Genomic DNA, 21,976 nt, shown 5'->3' with positions numbered 1-21,976 from the left:
CCTGACCCTCCTCTAAAATATCTGTAACTTTCTGGGCCCCCATGAAGAAAGTTTGCCCACCACTACATTATTAGAGTAATAATTAGATAATCAAGCACCGCGGATGTTGTGGCGGTGTGCGAATTATCTCTGTTTACCGTGAACTTTACGGTAAAGGAAAACATCGTGAGGGAAACTGCACGCACCTGAGAACATTTTCAATAGTGTTAACGGCCCAAGCCTTCTAAAAATTAAATATGACAAAATGTGTCTTTTTTTTTTTTCAAGCAATCTCATTCTGCAAAGGCGTCTGTGCCCTGCCGGGACTGGAGAAGGGTTAAAAAAAATCAGATTGAGGGTATTCTGGACAGGGAGAATATCACTAGATGGCGTTAGTATCGTGAGGTACATTTTGATATTACAGTCTTGCTTGTGATTGGATATTTAGTTATTTATTTGGCGTCAAATATCCTGTCAGAAATACCCTCATTTTAAATGACCGAAGCTCCGACGATTGCAACAGTTTAACTTATTTCAAATTTGATAAAAAGTGATACGTAAATCATAATCATAAGGGACTCAATCTACAACAATTACAGTGAAAGAGCTTCATTTGAAGAAACATGACACACAAGCAAAGACTTCTTTCTCGTAGAATCCATACCACTACAAATATATCTAGAATCAGGTTCTAACCTGGAAGAACGGATGTCTCTTCAACTCATCAGCGTCCCCTACGCCGCCTCCGAGACGCTTGCGGGGATCTTTCACCAACAACCTGAAAGATATACCGATTTTAGTCACACATCTTGGAATGACGAGGAACTAGGTTAGATTTCTTCCCGGGCTATACTTTTCCAGTTGTACAATACGTTATCTGTTTACCTCAATCAGCAAAAACGGAAACCTTATACCCTTATAGGAGGTTGTCAACACTCCGGATCGTGGGTTCAAACCCCGGCTCGCACCTCTGAGTTTTTCGAAATTCATGTGCGGATTTACATTTGAAATTTACCACGAGCTTTACGGTGAAGGAAAACATCGTGAGGAAACCTGCACATACCTGCTAAGCAATTCAATGGTGTTTGTGAAGTTCCCAATGGGCACTGGGCCCGCGTGGGAACTACGCCCCAAGCCCTCTCATTCTGAGAGGAGGCGTGTGCCCAGCAGTGGGACGTAAATAGGCTGGGATGCCTCAGGTATGCTACCCCGTGGAACAGTGCAAGATAAAACTTCAAAATCGATCATACAGTCTTTTAAAAAAAAGTGTTTCCATCAAATTTTCTGGGGAATCAAAACCTATGTCTAATTGTCCTAGAAACTTTTGGTATAAAGCTAGGCTACATAATAACACAAGCAATAAGAAAAGTCTACAAATCTTAATTTTTCAGTACCAAGTATGTGTCAGCACGTATCTCACCTAATGGTAGTAAATAAGACTAAAGACATAGCTCACCAGGTCCACTAACAACCAATGGCGTGCATTGGTCCTTGGACGCTTCATGGATCTCCATGTGAGGAGTGGGGATCGGTGAGGTGGTCAGGTACCTATTTGTTGTTTGGCACTCTTTATATTATTATTTCTACTATAACTAAGAACTAACATAGTATTTAAGCTATTTTTTGTCACTAACTAATAACTAGCAACATATGGAACCCGTTTTCCGAATTATTATTATTATTATTATTTTATTGAGGGTAGGCAGTGCCAGCGCTGCTGAAGCGGGAGGTGGGCGTGCTGCCGCAGGCGCAAACTACCAGCTGCCTACCCTGGAATTGGCCCACACTGCACGCTGCACGCCAATGCGAACAGCCTATTCACTCTAGCCTCGAACCGAAAATTGTATCTCTGGAAAAGCAGACCACTCACTTCTTTATAAAGTCCTGCACTTCCGGACTGACTTCCGTGGGCACTGGGTAGCTGCACCGCACAATGCGCTTTGTGATCTCCTGCTGGGTATTCTTCTCGCCTTCAACCGTGAAGGGAGACGCTCCCGTCAGGAGTTCATAAGTCAGCACGCCGACCGACCACCAGTCTACCGCCTGTGGACAAGGGAAACCAACCATTAATAAATACAATAACTCTTTACTGAACACCGAACACATAGTAGCAGTACAAAAACACAGGTGAGGTTTTCCAAGGTAAGCAATAGGCGGCATTATCGCACTCTGAAGCGATCTCTTCCAGGCAACCTTTACAATAGACAGAGGTAAGGAATAGATTTAAATCAGGAAAGACGTAGAAGAACATATGCTGAGCCTGAGCCCAGTGCTTTTCGTGGTTTTTTTTTGTGGCAATAAATGAGTTTTCGCAGGCCTCTGTTCGTCCGCCCTTGTCCGATTGTAGACAGGTCGCGTAAGCTCGTAGGCCAATAATCAAAGACTCATTTCTGGAAGTTTCCCTATGGATATTAAACGAAGTATCTATCCTACAAACTGTTTTGTAGTTCATGCAACTATAACTTTACAACTTTCTAGTTACATCTGATGACAATGCAATAAAGAAGTTAATTGAGACCTAACGGTAGTTAAATGTCTAAAGTGAGCAAAAAAAGCATTTATATTAGACTTTATAACATCAAAGATGCATTATCCGAGTAGGCAAGGTACGTCAGGAACTATGTGGCAGAGTTGTCTAAGGCACTCAGAATCATAATCAGTCATACGATATAGCGTGAAGGTAGAAAGAGATGCTGAACGCGATGGCAGACGCCCGTGCGTTAGAAAATACGGCCTCTGGCCTCCAACCCTCCGACAACAGCGACAAGGTAGCAAAGTGTAAATACATCTTTGACCTCGACAGTACAAACTGATTAAGTACATGTAGTACTGCATATATCTAGTAGTATACCCATATGTATGTTCAATACTATAATATACGTGTACTTAATTAGGTTTAGTTGAAGCGCAGCTGTCCTAAATGGATGTTTTACCATATTTTTTACAAGCAACACTCTCTGTTACCTTTGTAGGGCATTATTTAAACATGGATGCCATGCGATAAGAGCTGATCGATGGTCAAGATATGATTCACGGTCGCGAAGAATTTGCAACTTTAAGATTCGCTACGCCATTAAACTAAAACCTGGTGTGGATGTAGACATCTACATACATGCAAAGCTTTAAGCCCAATTTGATATCGTTAAGGTTGCAGTTAATTGACGTATAGACGTACGATAAATTGTAAATTAAAAACAATGTAGCTAGGCTTATTTAAGAATCGATTATAGCTAATACAGAGTCGTCTTAGGATATATCAGGGCCGCCGTTGGTAGTAGGCATATAGAAGATGAGCATAGGTCCTTTTTTTTAACGAATTCCATGCAAAATTCGCAGGCAAGTTTAAAAAATCCACGTCTTCACATTAATACTTTTAAGAATGTAATTTGAAAACTGTTTGATTTAATACCTGTATACAGAGCTCTAACTAAAATTGAAACACGCACATTTCCTTACAAATTATTACATCTTCCGACACGAGCCGACCGTGCACGAGCGTCGCCGGAAACGCACGAGCGCGGCTTCAGAACCTTGGCGACCGATATTGTTCTTATGTATTATAAACCGTACCTATGTAAGTTGTGTAATCAAAGAGTTTGAGCCGATCAGTTGCTACGAGCGAATAATAATTGAACGAGCCTTTACGCTTATTGACAATAAGTTATTGCTGATCTGTGTTGTTAATCTAATGTTCGATGTCTTTCGATTCCGATTGAAACATTTTTAACATCGTCAACATCGCAAAAAATGTCTACAGATCTTGATATTTGCAATTAAATTAGCTGAATTGTACGTATTTATATTAATTAAAGTTTAAATAAGTTAATTTAAGGAGTACGTTTAAATGGTTAGCCAAAGAATACAGCAAGGCTACTACGAAACTCGTAACTCGAAGTTCGTGTCGTGCGGTCCCTCTCACTCTCGTATCAAACAGTGTAAGTGTCAGAGGGACCGCACGACACGAACTTCGAGTTTCGGAGTAGCCCAGCAGGAAGAGTGGCTCGAAAATGGCACTTTTTATCGATCTTGTTGCGCCATGATCATTTGATGTGAATCTTGCATTACAAAGGCATTGTCACTTCATTACACAGCAGACTCATCTACAAATTTCTTATTTCACCACGGTCAGCTATTAGCAAGGCAAACTATAGTTTGTGTCTTCTAGTTTAAGGCGATAATTGTTTGAAGAGACTAAGGAACCAAAACCTTGAACGTGGCAGAAGCGAGGCCACAGACACACGCGGAAGGTTACTTTACAGCAATCGTTCAAGCCAAATCACTGTATCATGGTCTTTACCATATTCACAATAAGTCATAAAATCATCTAACGTCATTGAAAATACACGTTTCTTCAAACAATTTCTGGTTTTATTGCCTGTAAATAAGTTGCAAATTTGATTATCGACGCTCAGTAGGTCAATTACGTTTTTTTTTTCGCGAACTCCGCATGGCAACAAATTTAACAATGTACGAATTGCCTCATTGACTGTGCGCCAGCCGTCGAGGTCGGTAATAGCGTTTTAAACCTTGCAAACTTAATAATAAGGTACACCATTTAACAGATAAACGTTAACTGTATATTTAATAGCTCTAGAGATTAGTGATACTTCAGAAAAAACTGCGGAAAAGCTTTGAATCTCAATTTGCGCGCTCGACAACAACGCTATCAAAGAAAATGTTACAATCTCAATTTTCAGAGTAAGTTGAAATGAGAACCTGAGAAAAACGGAATACATGTTGGTTTCTAGTTAGATGGTTGATAAAACGTCTTCACTCTTACATATTCAAAGCGATTAGGAACTTAGAAAGTTGATTGATTAAGCTATTCATGTGTATGAGAATAAATTTAGGATTAAATGAGTTACCTTCTTGATAATATAATATTAACTCACAAGAAGCGCTCTAATGATAATAACACGTAAATCATTAGTCTTTCTCAGTTTGACTTCAACACAGTATGATGTCAAAGAGGAAACGTAAGCAATAAGACTTTACTGACAATAGACTCCTCCACTGTTATACCTACATAGTAATTTTGATGTGTTCTTTATTGTCTATGACAGATTGTATTCTTAATAAACAGCGTTCCTAAGAAATGTGTTTGATCTGATTCCTGGTATTATTCCTAGTAATTTCCATATCTATCAACTGGCGACGATGAGTATTGGAACCCTACCAATGTTTCGACCCGAGAAGTCAAGAGTGGGAAATATTTCGAAACCGGGTAAAACAGTTTCTAAGCCTGAATGACATTAAGGCCGAGGAAAAAAAGCGTGCTGTTTTGATCACTCATTTATCGGATGAATGCGTACTTATTATTACGGAATCTAAGTCATCCGAAGGAGGTAGAAACTCGACTTTTGATGAGTTGGTAGACTTTCTGGACAAACACCTGACTCCAACGGGGCGACCTTTGCGGACTTAGGTAAACTTTTATAACGCAGTGCAAGCAGAGGAAGAATCTGTCGAGGATTGGGCAGCTCGATGCGAGGCTTAGCCGTGCATTGTGCCTTTCGGAGACTGCCTGGATAAGGTATATACAGATTTGTACTCGGCTCAAACTTGATCGGTACGAGACCGACTCTGCGAGCAAGACGCAGCAAGCTTATTTGCAAAAGCGCTAGAAATAGCGAAGCAAACAGGTCACCGCGCGGAGGCGAGGCTAAATGGCGCCGAGAGCTTTTTACCCGCCGCTGCTATGAAGGAAGAACCGCGTTGTGGTCGGCGCAGATCGAGCCGGCGCGGCTCAACGAAGACAGACTTCGCCGAATCGTTGCGCAGTGTGCGGCATGAAGGGTCATTAAAGCTGAGAGGTGCCGCTACAAGAATTACCGCTGCCAACATGCAAAGCTTTAAGGCCACCTGAAGAAAAGTGCAGTTCAAAGGAAACCGGTCAAGAATATCAACTTGGAAACGGATTCGAGTTCGGAAGAGGCGCCTGTGGCAATAGACTGCCGGGACATGTAAGGAGTGTCAGCCGTTGAATTTGAGGTGTGTAGACAGCGAACCTTATTTCGTAACAATCGTGGTAAATTGTAGTACAAGTTGAAAAAAAATCGACTCTGGGTCTAGTACCAATGTTATTTCAAGGAATTGTATTTGTCACATTTTGCTCACAAGCAATTATTTAAATTAACATTCGTACGTGCTTTTACAATGGCCATAAAATTAAGCCTCTGGGGTATTTCATGTACTATAAGTAGCGTACAATGGTTGTGAACATAAACTTAAGCCGATTTGTCGAGCGAATAATGGTGACCCCCGCTATTAGGGACAATAAGTTATTGCAGATCTGTGTTGTTAATCTAATGTTCGATGTCATTCGATTCCGATTGAAACATTTTTGACATCGTCAACATCGCAAAAAATGTCTACAGATCTTGATATTTGCAATTAAAAATAGCTGAATTGTACGTATTTATATTAATTAAAGTTTAAATAAGTTAATGGAGACGTTTAAATGGTTAGCCAAAGAATACAGCAAGGCTACTACGAAACTCGTAACTCGAAGTTCGTGTCGTGCATTCCCTCTCACTCTCGTATCAAACAGTGTAAGTGTCAGAGGGAAACTTCGAGTTTCGAGTTTCGGAGTAGCCCAGCAGGAAGAGTGGCTCGAAAATGGCACTTTTTATCGATCTTGTTGCGCCATGATCATTTGATGTGATTCGTGCATTACAAAGGCATTGTCACTTCATTACACAGCAGACTCATCTACAAATTTCTTATTTCACCACGGTCAGCTATTAGCAAGGCAAACTATAGTTTGTGTCTTCTAGTTTAAGGCGATAATTGTTTGAAGAGACTAAGGAACCAAAACCTTGAACGTGGCAGAAGCGAGGCCACAACACACGCGGAAGTTACTTTACTGTAATCGTTCAAGCCAAATCACTGTTCATGGCTTTACAGATTCAATAAGTCATAAAATCATCTAACGTCATTGAAAAAACGTTTATTCAAACAATTTCTGGTTTTTTGCCTGTGTTGCAAATGTGATTATCGACGGAGTAGTCAATTACGCTAAGATAAGGCAACTCGCAGGCTGTTTGTATACAAACCTCAGACTGTGATATGACGAAGCGGTTAGGCTTTGAATTGCAATTTGCGGTTGACAACAACGCTATAAAGTTAATGTATATCTCAATAGCAGAGTAAGTTAGAAATGAGCAGAAAAACGGAAATGTTGGTTTCTGTTAGATGGTTGATAAAACGTCTTCACTCGAAAATTCAAAGTCAATTACAGAAATTAGAAAGTCCTGATTGATTAAGCTGTTATTTATGTGTTGATAATAATTTAATTTGAGTTAATTCTTGATAATCTAATATTAACTCCCAAGAAGGATTAATGAGTAATGTGTAAATATTAGTCTCACAGATTGTCTTGATAAACAGCGTTCAAAGAGGAAACGTGTTTGAATAAGATTTACTGACAATAGACTCCTACTATTTCCATATCTATCAAATTTTCTTCTCTTTTGCAGTTGCCTTTCCAAAATGTACTCTTGAGACTGCTACTGACACCGCCGGTGGTGAGCTGGCTAAAGCTGAATACATACAGGGGCTGTCCAACGAGAGAATCTAATATGTTACTTAGTAAATAAGGGAATCTTTAAAACTTTAGTTTTGTCGTTAATCAGTGGAGCATGTTTTCGTCAGTGGAGGTTTTAAATGTATAAGCTTCTGATTGGTGCCTTACTTACCTAAAAGTAAAATCCACCGAAAGAACGCAAAAATTATTTTTTAAAATTTCACTCATATTATGTAATCTGTAACTCAGGTCTAATTGAAACTCAATGATAGTAAACCGTTCAGTTTAAGAATGACAATTAAATATCATCAGGTAAACAGTCTAGTACGATACAATTTACAGCAAGAGTCCAAACAATAACGAACTTATAATACAAAGCTTAATTATTATTCTGAGATCTAGTTTAGGGTCCACTGACCGGGTTAGTAAAGTAAAACCCTGACCATTCAGTTTATTGTTGACACAAATAACGTTTATTTTCCTTGCAATTAATCACCAGAAAACAGTTCCGTTAGGGGCTCGGATCGGAATTTACAAGTAATCAGTAAGCCATACTACTTGGAACTCTAAGGCAATGAGCATCAAGTTTGCTTCCGAAACTTCATGGTAGCATAAACGGGTTTTTTGTGAAACTGGTTCTGAACGTGGATAAAAGTGAATTTATTAGGTATTTATTTTGTCTATGTACCTATAATCAAACGGCCATAAATCTAAAGAGAGATGCGTATTTAAAAACGCAATTCTGTATGAACGCAAACGAAATTGATACTAGAGGCGAGACGAGACGCGCAATTTGTATCTACTGCGCGTACATGTTTACTATCATATCGTATCACAAAATAGTTTCAAGTCAACAAGAACTACGTTCAATTCATATAAAGGTATAGCAATTCTTAAGGTCACAAAATCTACCACCAGATCAAAAATAATATAAGAAGCGTTAACAAAACATAATTCACAAGCGAGGCATCTTCATAAACAAAATTTGCGACGTTGCTTTAATTTTAAAAGTCAACTATAACCTGACCCGTCAGATTAACCCGTTCCAAACACCTATGACAAATGCTAGAGAAAGTAAACTGGGCATAGACAAATCTGCAAGGCAACTAGATCATAACTCCTCACGATTCCGAGCTGTGACTGAGTTAGAGAGTGTAGCAATCGGAGCATTGTCTTATGCTGCAAGCGTTTCTGCATAATACGACAAATAGGGCAATGTATCTGGAACGAAATGCTAAGTAGAGCTGTGCGAGTTTGTTCGATTTTTGTCAGATAGCGTTCGATATTGGTGCAGTGGATTTACGCCGTACGTTGTGTCAAGGACGTTATGCACGTGTTTTACGCGACTGTTGGGAAAGAATGAGGGTAATGAGTTACACGAGGCTTTAGGAATATAGTATCAACACCACTAATTCCAAGAATTTTAGATACAAAGACCAAGAGCATAAGACAACGAATCACGAGCACGACATCGTGGTTTGTTTTCGGAAGGCTCTTGTAGGTACTATAAGGATAAGCTGGCTATTGGCAATGAGTCGATTTCTAACAAAATATTCTAACGCATTTTAGGTAACAAAACAAATAATTAAATTAAATATTTCACTTGTATCCGGTTCAATGTTCCGTCCTTGGACTTGGAAGATGGTAATTTAATAAACAAATCATTTATATCGAATTTGATTTCAATTAGTTAATGGCACTAAATAAATATGTATACGAACGCAATTAGTTGGCATAAGGCTGGAGTATTGATTATATTGGAAATGTTGTCATGTCCTTGCTTTCTTGCAACATTTTCATACTTAGTGATTACGAATTTAAAAACGTCAGAATAAAACCAAATAAATACACTATCAAAATAACTAGTAATAGCGCCGAAGCGTCAGAGAAAGGTAACGCTGGCTGTAAACCAGATATTTGCAAGTAAAATGATCAAGTTGTAAAAGAAAGAAGTAACTTTGCTAGAGAAAACCAAAATGAAATTTGGTGTTGCGGAATAAAGTTAAATGAAAGAACTCTCAATGCTGACCAAGGCTTCTAGAAATGACCTTCGCATACGGTCCAGTGGGCCGTAGCGAAGAAAACTAAGCCCACGTAACTCTTAATGCAACGCAAGAAAATCCGGAAGCCGCCACTTAAATCCATTGGGTAGGTTACGCAACAACACTTCAATTTAGTTGTTACGGTCGCGCCATCTGTCAAAATCGTGATCTGCTCTATGAAATGGATCTCTAATAAAGCAAATCTTAGCAAGCTAAAGCTAACAGTTTCGGCAAACAAAATTTAAATTGGAAACTCCTTTTTTACTGAAGACTATCCTTGGGAACGTCGAATATCTTCTTTTTTTTGTTTTAGTAACATCTGCAATCGGTACATTAAACCATAAGCAAAAAGCAAATCTGTTGCGTATAGTAAGTATGGCGTTTGGAATGAGAAGTCCACTGACTGCTCTCTTCCTAATTAACTATGTTTCACAGTTGCAAGTCAAATATATCTAGTTATTTTTGCCTATTGATCGAATCTATATCGTTTCTTAGACTGTCCAATACTGTAACATTTTATTAGCAACCAAAGCTAATTATTTTCCTCCAGCAAATATCTCAACACACTTAAGGACTCTTGGTTAGTCTAGACGTTGATATAATCTAATGATTTAGGGACAATATTGAAGAACAAAGTGTTTACCATAATGTTTCAACAGAATCGCTTGTTTTCAGCTGTCCTTCATCTAGCTGATTGTTTCCAGTGCCGTAGAGTTCGTCTCGTTCTGAACAATCAGCGATCCGATGTAAACGTAGATGATATAATGTTATTTGTCCGTATATTCGAGGTATATTACGTTTAAGTGTGTATACGGACGGTGGGGCTTGTAAATTTGTTCTATTGTTTTGTTTATTAGCCTGATACGGTTTGGATGCTCGCACGTGTTAACTTGTTAAGTATTTGTGTATTGAACAACATGTTACATATTTTTAACATTTGATAGGGCGAGCGTAAGCATGGCGATCAGCTTTTTAGGTACAAGGATATGCTGAAACGCCAAATGAAAAAATGTAACGTGGAGCAATCTCAGTGGGGAAAACCGGCATTCTGGTAAGTATATTCAAAACTCTCAAATCTCCTTTTTTAACGTGAGCTAAAATAGAACCATTGCCAATGTCAAATCAAATCACATAGAGTTAGTTAAGTAGATTTTGAAAGAATGACACGTTTTCACGTCCGTTGTACTGCAATGCAAAACACTCACGTGTGAGGATCACGTGATTTGGTCACATAACGTTTATAAAGTTTAGTGGTCCTTATACACCATCTAAAACTCCAGCAAGTTTTCAGCTTACTTTCTAGTTAGAATAAGAAGACAACCTAAAAGGTAAGAAGCCAAAGCTAAGAAGATCCTAACAGAAATATATAGATACTAGAGTTTACCCGCGGCTTCGCACGTGTAAAATATTCGATCTGGTGGTTAAAATGGAAATTCCGGGATTTTAACAAAAATCCTCTGGGAAAATCCCAAAATTTATATTGTGGCCTTCATTGAGGTTGTGTTAAGAATAAGTGTACTTACAAAACTTCATGACTCTAAACCCAGCGGTTTAAATTTCAAGATTTTATCCCTATCCCGTGGGAATATCAGAATAAAAAGTAGCCTATATGTTATTCCAGACGTCCAGCTACCTACGTATCAAATTTCATCCATACGTTCAGCCGTTTTAGCGTGAAGGAGTAACAAACACACACAAACTTTCGCATTTATAATATAAGTATGATTTAGACTGTTTACCGTCTGCTAACAAAACCTTGATACGCCAAGAACGTAATATCAAGCATAAGGAAAAGGCGTTACATAACATTTAGAAGCCATGGGGGCCAGTCGGTAAATGCTGTTAACACTATTGTTTACTACTTGTCAATATTTACAATCAGGAAGTGATTATAGTTCTACCGATACATACAATATGCATTATGTTTGTGAATGTGTAAAGCCGTAGCAGCTGGACAAAGCTGAATTTGTCTGGATATCACTATAAAAGATCTTACCAGACAAGTGTAAGTACCTTTTGCCTCTGATGTGGGGCGTAAGAAAGATGATGACAATTATGATGGTGATTATGATTTCTAAAGAGAATATGAAGAAGGGAGTTCAGACGATGCCATAAAATGTAAGTGGAAGAAAGAATTGTCTCGTCAACCCGAGACGATTGAGAAGGCAAGAAAATAATCAAATGCTGTGCCAATGGAGCTGAATTGATAGTTGAAATAAGGCTTTATTCCTTTAAGATTCGACTAGTTTTTTCCGCCCAGCAGTGAGAATAATACCAGCTAGATTAAAAGTTTATTTGAAGTAAACAATAACGCGAAAAACACGAAGACACAATTATAAATAACATTACACCAGTATTTATGCATTAACCTTCAGCACGCGTCGACCGTAGTGGACACGTGCATATAAAATCCTACGAAGTTTACGGTTGAGTATACTATTATTAGAAACACATCAATACTACATCGTATGTCTCTATTACTTTTCTGAATGAAACTGTAGTTTATGAGCTTACAATAGAACAGTTCTAACAACTTGTATCGGCACCTATAAAAAACAATTTCTTTTGCATGGAACCTTCATTGTTATTGACAAGTATTATTATTTACTGACAAATTTGTTGATTGTACCTAAAAATACTCAATAAATTTTTAATTATACATAAGGCCCACTTAAATCTAAACATACAAAACAGTATTCACCTACTGCACAACAGGCAGCAGTGGATTTCCACACATATTTCTTGCATATCAGAGATACATTAAGAAGGGACTTTTCGAAATTCCCACGGAATAGAGAGCTACTATTTTTTTTCTTCTTATACGGCATCAGTGTAAGCTTTTCATAAGGTGACACTGCCCGTTTTTCCCTGACGATAAATGTATATAAAAAAAATCACATGTCAGCCAGATCCATATTTAAAGAGGGAACGTTAAGTGATATCTATACTCTATACACGCCGTTGAGTCCTTGAATTTCTTCGTATAATAGTATCTTCATATAATTGGCTATTACCTAGAGAGAGTCGTGAAGGTCTTGTTTATTTTCCATTTTGCCGCAAGGAAATCTCAAAGAAAAATTTCAAGGAAAGGTAGCCTTAGAATGATGTCAGCTTTAGCCGAAGCCTCAAGTGCCCAGAAACTGAAATCAATTCTGCCTAATATTACCCATAGGTGTTTTTGATGCAGATGAAAAAAAAAGGAAAACCGTTTATACTATTTATTACTTAAAAGGTAATATAAATACTGACTGATATTGGTGTAATTAGGTTTTTTTTTTTACAATACGTTAATTTTTAACCCGAGAAACTTATGAAAAATTTATCAAAAAACACGTAGGTGACAGAAATTGTAAATGCAAATGGAGACCGGTACCGAAGATCCAAGTCTATGCAAATACGATAAGGCCGAAATCAGAATTCGGCGAAAGAAATACTGATATGATAAACCCATTTTACATTATTCAAGCATATTTCTAATGCTTGTAATTTCTAGTGGATCTCCATGTCGGGTAGTCTAGACGGTTTAAAAACATAGCGTAGCTCTGTGCTAAATTATTATCAACGTAATTAAATTACAGATAATATAATAAGTGAGAGTATATATTTTTGCGTTTTAGTTAATTGTGTAATGCCAAGTCCAGCAAGGTCACACAGGTATTTTAAAGCTACGAGTAAGTAATGTAAGTTTTTTTTTTAATTTTGACGCAATATTTAAAACAAAAGAGAAGTAACATATCGCAAATGCGTTGTTTGTTGCATTTGTAACTACTCATAAACACAATATTATGCCTTTCGTATTTCATTACAACAAAACTCGACAGGCGTTAAACAATCGATTGAAAAAAAAAACTCATTAATTTAGACAAAGGTGTATGTCGAAGATCGTGACAGACAGACGTCAAGCGAATCGATATAATTTATTGGCTAGATATTTCATAATGCCTCAAGCAACTCGCAATCGAATATGTGTTTCGATTTGCACGTATATTAGGCGTTACACTAATCGATAAGTTAGCACCGCCAAGAAATTTATTCCCAACTGTAATTATTTATGTACGAGGTAGATTAATGACAATTACCCAACTTTAATAAATTAGATCACAAATCCAGTCTTGAGATCTGAAAGGCCAATGTTAACAACATAATGAAATTCTAACACATTTTTATTTAGACGTTCGGCTACGCTATTTGTTTGCAGATATTCGAGTGTTTTGCACTATTAATGCTTTTTATGTCACATAAACGTTGCTAATTTGGTCTTGGCTCCAAGAAATTGTGACCAAAAAAATATTTTTTTTTGTCTACAGTGTAGACTACACATACCAAATCCCGATGACCCACCGTCACAAGGCGCAACGCTGACATGACATAACGCAATTCCCAAGTTCAATGCTGGACCGTAGTCATAGTCACCCACTTGCATGACCCACTAACCCGCTTATGGCGCGACCTCGCCGACTGGCACACTTTTATCCACCACACCGAGAACAGACTCTAAAATTCTTCGCTTACGATTCACGTTGGTGTATTGAGATTCGCGAGACGCTTGCGAGGGATTTTAGACTTTGCAGTTTAAAGTTAAGGTTGGTTAGGAGGATTTTTTTGTTAGCGTTCTGACATTGATTTGACAGTTTCATTTTTCAGTTTTCCTCGTTCGAGAAGGACGTGCGAATTTTGAAGCGGAGCGTGTCTTCGTGTAACATCCTACAATAGTACAAATAAAGAATAATACCCGTATAATCACATCATGAAATTCTAGTACATTTTTGTTCAGACGATCGACTACTTCATTTATTTGTAGACTCGAGTGGCTTTGTAATTTATTCCATTATTAATACCTTTAAAAATATCACGGAAATGTTGCTATTTCTATTGTAAATGGGTACTGTTTCATGCGCCCTTCCTGCCTGTATGATGAAGGACGTAGTTGAGATCATTGAGAGTTGTCGGCTGCCTTCAAAAGGTCTTAACACACGTGCCGTTTTCTCGCTAGTCGTTCAGGAGGTCCTTCTGCGTCAGTTAGAAAAGGACACACCGATCAGCCAACCACGTCATAACCAAGAAAAGAAAAGTTGTCAATTTCGCAGGATGACCTTCGTCTATTCTTAAGATGACTAAAAGCGTAAAAAACGTTTTCATTCTAAAGAAACATCTCTGTATCTGACATAGGCTAATTAAGTAATCATCGCACATGAGTGGATCGACGCAGAGTCTATTTTTGTTATACCAATGAAATAGCGTTTAATATTGACGTCAACGTCAGAGGGGTTGACAGCCTGAAAGCGTGGGCCTGGCTGGACCTTATTTGGCCTTCAATAAAACTTTAAATGTAAACAGATTAATAGTTTAGAGTTGTAGAATGCCCTAACCTCATGAGCCCAACCCCAACGTCAAGTTCGATTATTAGAATTTGAAACTTAATGTCAATTAGTAAAAGTTGTTGGGCCTTAGGAGGAAAAGGTGTTGCACCTGTATTTCGACTCGTCTCGCTTGATTAAAAAAGAAGAGACAAAATAATTCAAAGTCATTAGTATCATGTTAAAATTGACGACCTTAAAGGTTAGACACGAGGGATATCTTTTCCCCTGTTGTTTACAAAAGACACTAGATGTTTTGCATGCACTAAGTGGTTAGTGCATAATGAAGGTAAACAGTTTTTCTGCCTCGTGCAATGAAATTACTGTGAATAGTTCAAGATCATAGTATGAGGAACCCTGAAGGTCGGCATCCACTCCAACAATAACAGAATTCATAGCCAAAATACCACGCACAGGACTTTTGCTAACACACACGAGTAATATAGTAGCGTGATAAGTCCTGTGCGTGGTATTTTGACTATATATGAGTGAAAATCACCAAAGTTTAAGACGTAGGTAACAACAGAATTAAACGCTTAGAATTAAAAATTTCTTCGTATACACTTGTTTCAAAAAAGAGCTTGGGTTAGAGAAATGTCCACCAAAATTAGGAGAATCTAAATAGCGCATTCCCTTGTATACTTTTATTTTGCTTCGTGACAATAGTTCCAAATCCAAATCAAGCAAAAAATATGTCTTACAATAAAAAAAAATACCATTAAATCCAGTATTTTTGCCGTTTTAACCAGAATCGATTCAGGGCTATCACGATGAACTTCAACTGGTTATCATCGCCAACCTCACGATGTAATCAGTATAATCGCTTCCTTGTAGACTCCTACCGTTTTTTCTAGGTACTTGAGACTGTTGAGACATTACCATGAATTCCCCGCCTAGACATAAACAACAATTATAACGCTATTTGTCGGATTACTTAGTCGCGTGCGAGAAATTTCCAGACTTAAAGCTCGGTGGATCAATATCGGATGAATCAATAGATTAGACGTATGCAGAATCGCTAATTTTATATGAAGGGTGGGCCAAATTTTGTGCCGCTGAATATATATTATTGCAATATGACTATGAACTTGCTCGGTCTCAATTGAACATCAATCCGCTTGTGTGTCGTGAGACAATAAAGAATTGTATCCAATACATTGTTCGGATCATCCGTTTTACGGTGCGTGTGTATGTGCCGTATAGAGTAATGTAGGTAAATGATAAGTAATGAAGAAGCATTTTTATTCCTGTCTAAAAATAGAGAACCAGGAAAATTTACATTGCTCAAAAAAAAAAAAACGTTATTGAGTAGCACAAATAGTTTTCATTGAATCTATGTTGTTGTTGAGTTTTATAGGTCTTCTGATTCGATCAGGACTGAAATGAAGACGAATTAAATATTTCATATTATCGTTCGTTCCTTTAATATTACATCAATATACGCACATATATGGACCTAACTTGTCAATCATGTAGCCCGCACTTTGCTCCCGCCGTTCATTGCCCGCCATTTTTACTTAAACATATTTAATTTCATACAGCCCAAATATATATACAAATAATAAGACTATAAGATAATATACGATGACGTATGATGGGTGGCTAAAAAGTTCTAAGCCTGAGGTAGAAAAAAAATATTCATATTTTTTTACTGTTTATTTTTCTAAATAATGCTTTTAGACCGGCAAAAAAAATTGTTATTTTGGCTGTCGAAATTTTCCTGTACAGCCGCCTTCATTTCTTAATCAGGGCCATATCGCTTTCCCCTTAAATCTTTCTTCGAATTGCTGAATAGAAAATAATCGCTAGGGGCCAGATCTGCACTGTAGGGTGGATGATCAATTTCCTCGAAGCCAGTTTCCTTCAGAGCAAGCTTGGCACCACGAGCGGTGTGAACGGGGGCGTTGTCTTGCAAAAACAAAATGCCTTTGCATAATAAACTGCATTTATTGTACAGCCTTTTGCCAAATAGTCTATAAAAAGAATGCCTTCGCAATCCCAAAACACGTTGGCCATTAGCTTAGACGCCGATCATTGAACCTTGAATTTCTTCGGTGGCCTTTCACCCTTTCTGGATCATACTGCCTGATCCATGTTTCATCAACAGTTACTATACGGGAACAAACTTCATCTGAACCATCTTCACACAATTCTAAAAATGCCTGACAAGTTTGAACACGAGCACGGCGTTCTTCATCGAAAGCTGTGAGCATTTTCAGCACCCAATGCGCACTAACTTTTGTCATATGCAAATGTTGATGCAAAATCTCTCAAACTCTTTCCTTACTAATACCAGCTTCAGCTATTTGCCAAACCTTAATACTAACTTCTTGACTTTTTCAGTATTTACTTCAGTCACAAACGATATTGGCCTCCCTGAGCGAGGATCGTCTTCGATCGACTCCCGTCCAAGTTTAAAAAGTCGACTCCATTTTTAGGGTTCCGGAGCCACAATGTCAAAAACGGAACCCTTATAGTTTCATCAAGCCCGTCCGTCCGTCCGTCCGTATGCCACTACGACGCTTTTTGCAGGATGTAAATATTATGCGAAGAGTACCGTTTCGTATCGTTTCGCGACGCCACTGGGAAAGCGCCATGACGCCCCGGGGCGTCGCAACGCAGTTTGGAAATTCCTACCCTTTATTATACTATACAAAACTGGGTAGGACGATGACGGTGATACGATATTGTGATTTTGTCTACATTCTTCGGAGTAATGCTTTTCAGCCCGTGCCTGCATGATAGCACGCGGCTGAAAAAGATCTATCAATCTGTAATCGCGGCAGAAGATTACTCATAATATCATCATAACCCTGCATTATCTTCTCTTTAACCCTGCTACTCCTTGCTAGCTCAAAGACCGATTTAGCTATGTTACTTCTGTTCGTTGCTCGCAGAACTTTCTCCTTACTGTCCCTCTCTCAAACTCTAAGTTCTATGTTTATTTTTACACTGTCCAGGCCACTCGTTTGTGGAACTCCCTGCCCATACATTTGAGGCGCGCAAAGTCCTTCTATTTCGGTTGGACAAGAAGACGACCACAGAAAGGTCTTTGAGCATCCGTGGGGCTGGACGGGGTAGATTGTTTATCGACCCGCTCTACTCTTATCAATTCTAGAACCTTTAGACTCCGAGTGCCTGACGAGCAACCGATGTTCCTGCAATCCGACTTCATGACAAATAGTGTGTTCTGGCGTTCCGTCGTTTCAGAGAAGTGAAGAAAAACCCCCTAGTGTCTAATAAAGATTCTAATGTATCTTCTGAAGGCTAAGAGGAAGATTATGATGAAACGGCAGTGTGTAGTTGTAATAGGGAACGGAAATACGAGGAAACGTTCAGGATTTAGCAGCAGGCTGGCAGCGACACGGTGCGCGGGTATGTAGGTTAGTTGGCCACCGGGCCGCGAGGCCCGAGATAGGTGCCTTCTGCTGCATTGGGTTCCGTTAAGCATTGTAATGGTTAATTCATTAATTGAGCTTTGATTGAGACATTTTTGTCCTGAGACGATGATTTCGGTTTCGTTTTTAGTTTTATTTCGTTAGGTTAGGTCATAAATCTATCTATGTATCTACGGTACAGTCGAACATAGAACCACCTCCTTTTTTCGAAGTCGGTTAGAAAAGTGTTTTTAATAGAAACTTATTCAGACCTTAACACAGCTAATAAACACTAAGTGAAATGCAAATACCAAAATAGGATATTGCTAAAACGAACGAACTGTTTAACACAATATCTACCTAAAAATTATATTAATAACATCCGTTCGTAAAAACCCAAAAACAACTAACACGCAAAAGGAAAAAAATACTCAATCAACAATCGCATACAAACACCCACTACAGCAAAATTGTTTAAAAAAAAACAGAACTCGTCACCCCGTGAGCCAGCATTTCTGAAACTAATGAAAACAAAACACAAAAGTTGTGAGACTGCCAAGCTTATTGATATCATATCGATTGGATTGGCGGGGGTCACTGGCTATATAGATCACGGGACAGAAGGTTAATGGAAATGGCTTGGGGTCCCAGTAGCCTCGCGTGCGGCCTCACTCCATCCCACACAGCTTTCCGATTAATTACAATTAAATTAATAGATCCTGGAAAAAAATGATGCTAAACTTCTTGAGCCTTAGTTTTAAAGATAATAATGAAATGACAAATGACGAAACCCTCGAAAAAATGCCTTTAAACATGCCTTTTTTGTCTCGTACGGTAAAACTTTGAAGTACGAGTAATTTCTCTACTCCTTTCACAAATAACCGGCAACGCATTCGTAACTCAACTTTTGTTGTGGGTGTCTATAGGCGGTGGTGATCGATTTCCATCAGGTGACCGGCCTGCTCATTTTCCCCCTATCATATATAAAAAAACTTTTTGTCAAAACAAATTCATGTCAATCCGACTCATGATTTATCCTAACAAGGCAAGTTATTTTATTTTATTTTATTATATTTATTTTATTTTTTATTTATATACAATTAAGATTGATCGAAACACGCCCTTTTATTTATGACAAAATCCATCAAGCTGTTTAATCTGCAGAATATGTCTAAGATATTCAAACACAGACATTCAAGAATATAATTTTACTATCTGACTTCAGTCGTGCAAAAATCAAGTGAAATTGGAGTTTTTCACAATAATGAGCCGTTTTCCAATGTCGCGGTCGACGAGGAGCGAAACAGCTCTGTAATCAACGGAACGAGTGTGCAAGTCATCGCGAATCTAATGACGGGTAAGTGCAGACAAGTCAAGCAAACCGTAAAGAATGATTCTTTTTCTGCTAAATTAACTTTCATTTAAGAGAATAAGATTGAAAAACTAGTTCAAAAAGGCAAAAAAGCTTAAAGACTAGAATTTGGAGTCGAGTAACCTCTCTCCAGTGTTTCCTCGGTCGCGATTTTTACGGTAATCTCAGGCGAATTGCGCCATTCGAAATCATCCGTTTCACTTTTGCCAGAGCACTTTCACTGCTAACGGTACGCGTGTCCGTGAACGTATCAAATTGGTCTTTAAGCTCTGGCGGATAACCATGAGATCCCAACGGGATCGTGCTTTAATCCGCCGAATGCGCGAAGCTCAGAATTAGTAAACGTGCATCAAGGGAAAAGAGATCGCTCCGGAAAAGGCATAAAGTTTAGAACAGTGCGTTTTGACAGGCAATCCCGAAGGCAGCCGAGGACAGCCGAGCGCGGGCCGAGCGCTGGAGCAATGGCTCTCTCGACTTCTCGAGCGCGTGAGTTTGAAAGTCGAATGCTCCCCCACTACGGCGTCTTCGGTACCGTAACCGCTTGTGTCATCCGTTACAGAGCGGTGAAACTCTTGTTACGTTGGTCGAACCGCTATATTATGCCTACGAAAGACTGCGTAGCCGGTGCGTTGCGTTCCATTTAAATTCGCGATACTGTTTAAAATGAGGACAAAGTCAAATTAGCGGAACTTAAAAATTATATAAGTTACGATACTGATAAGGATTGTTAAGTTAAACTCAGAGCACAAATAGCTGAAGGCGTTAACAATTAGAAAATAGACATGCATTATGCTAGTACGCCTGCATAGACAAGAAACAAATGGCACTAGAGCATTGAATTACAATAAGATGCAGGCGGAAATTGCGGCGATCTTGATGGCATAAATAGCGTCGACCTTTGAAGATGTTTTCTAGATAGCACAGAGACCAAGACACACCTACGTGTGCGAATCTAGAACGAACTCTGATATAACATCATGATTCTAGATAACAGATATGGTGGAGATAGATAATTAAGTTCGAAAGCAGATTTAAGAATGGACTCCAAAAACTTTTTCCCAGTAATTAAACCGTGGGTATGGAGTTGAACTTTAGTGCTTTTCGAAAGATCGCTCAAAAGAAATTTCCATTACGATATCTTAATGTCATGTTCGAACTGAAGAAGAGAACGGTCGGCCATAAATCAAGCGTCTCGTTTTCGAGAGGCAATGTTTCACTACTGGGATGGGATTCCGTCATTCAAACTCCATCGCCCCGAGGACAACTTAATAGCAGAAGCAAATGAAAAATAAGCCCATCGATTACAAACGGTAATCGTGTAGAAACCAACGTTAGCGGAATCGAGGTCACAGAAACAGTCGATTGCAAATACATAACCTTTAATTATTCATACATACAATATACGACAGTCAAATTGGCTGTCATCAAAAGCTTTAGTGCAATAAATGTCAAGAATATGGGCAATTAGAGGCAGGGGTATGATTAGACTGACGGCGTGGATAATTCTGGAAGTTTTTGCGACAGCTCGCTTCTCACGTTTACTCAATGAGGACACGTAGAAGTAGCATAATGATTGGCGTATAATTACGGTGCAAACAGGATCATCTGATACGGTTAACGTTAATGGTTGAAATAGCCTCCGCTTGACGACAATTCAAGGTGGTTACAACCTCCCAAAAAGGGCAAAGCCCTGCGGTAAATTGCAATGTCGAGCGTCGATCGGAGAACGTAAATACATACGCACAACCCCCGCAGGGATTGATCGGTTATAAACCTTGGATGGTAGAGATTAAAGTAAAAATTTAATGATTCCAATAATCGCATGTCGAAGGAAAGTGGAGTCGTGATACGGGGAAACCCGAGCTGCGGCACGCGAGTCTGCCGAAACAGGTTGGCTGGTAACTTTATCTTTATCATTGTAGTGCGGACACGCTCAAGTGGGAACGGGACAGAGTAAGACGGCGTAGCGGAACTTATCTCTATTTATAATTGGACCGATGTGATACCAGGAGTCGGTAATAACAGGACCGCAATGTGTCATCTGGGTTACGTTGTTTACCGAGATAACAACGTTGAACTATATGGACTTGTTCAATTATAAAAATGTAAGGATACGTTAATTGTATAATGATATTAATAATTAAAGCCATTAATAAACAAACAATAAAGCGTGTAAACAAACATCAATAAACATTTAATGATGAACGAAGAACAAAAGGTGACCTTTGTTAAATAAGTAGTTAATTACATCGATATCCACTAAACGAGAAATCTGCAAAAGAGCAACACAATAAGGCTCTATCCGCATTTAAGCCAAGCCGGAA

At 38.7% G+C, this 21,976-nt stretch overlaps 1 protein-coding gene across 1 annotated transcript in view; it reads right to left on the bottom strand.

The window, feature by feature from the left end:
- Positions 1-21,976, bottom strand: part of LOC141444287 (ribosomal protein S6 kinase alpha-4-like) — a 96,700-nt gene that overhangs the window by 23,433 nt on the left and 51,291 nt on the right. The window contains 2 exon segments of the mRNA XM_074109784.1: positions 676-757; positions 1,850-2,022. Coding sequence (XP_073965885.1) covers positions 676-757; positions 1,850-2,022 — 255 coding nt within the window.

The sequence above is a fragment of the Choristoneura fumiferana genome, chromosome 29, assembly GCF_025370935.1.
Source record: "Choristoneura fumiferana chromosome 29, NRCan_CFum_1, whole genome shotgun sequence".
Classification (NCBI taxonomy): Eukaryota; Metazoa; Arthropoda; class Insecta; order Lepidoptera; family Tortricidae; genus Choristoneura; species Choristoneura fumiferana.
Note: the sequence above shows the minus strand (reverse complement) of the source record. Positions and strands in the feature narration are given on the sequence as shown.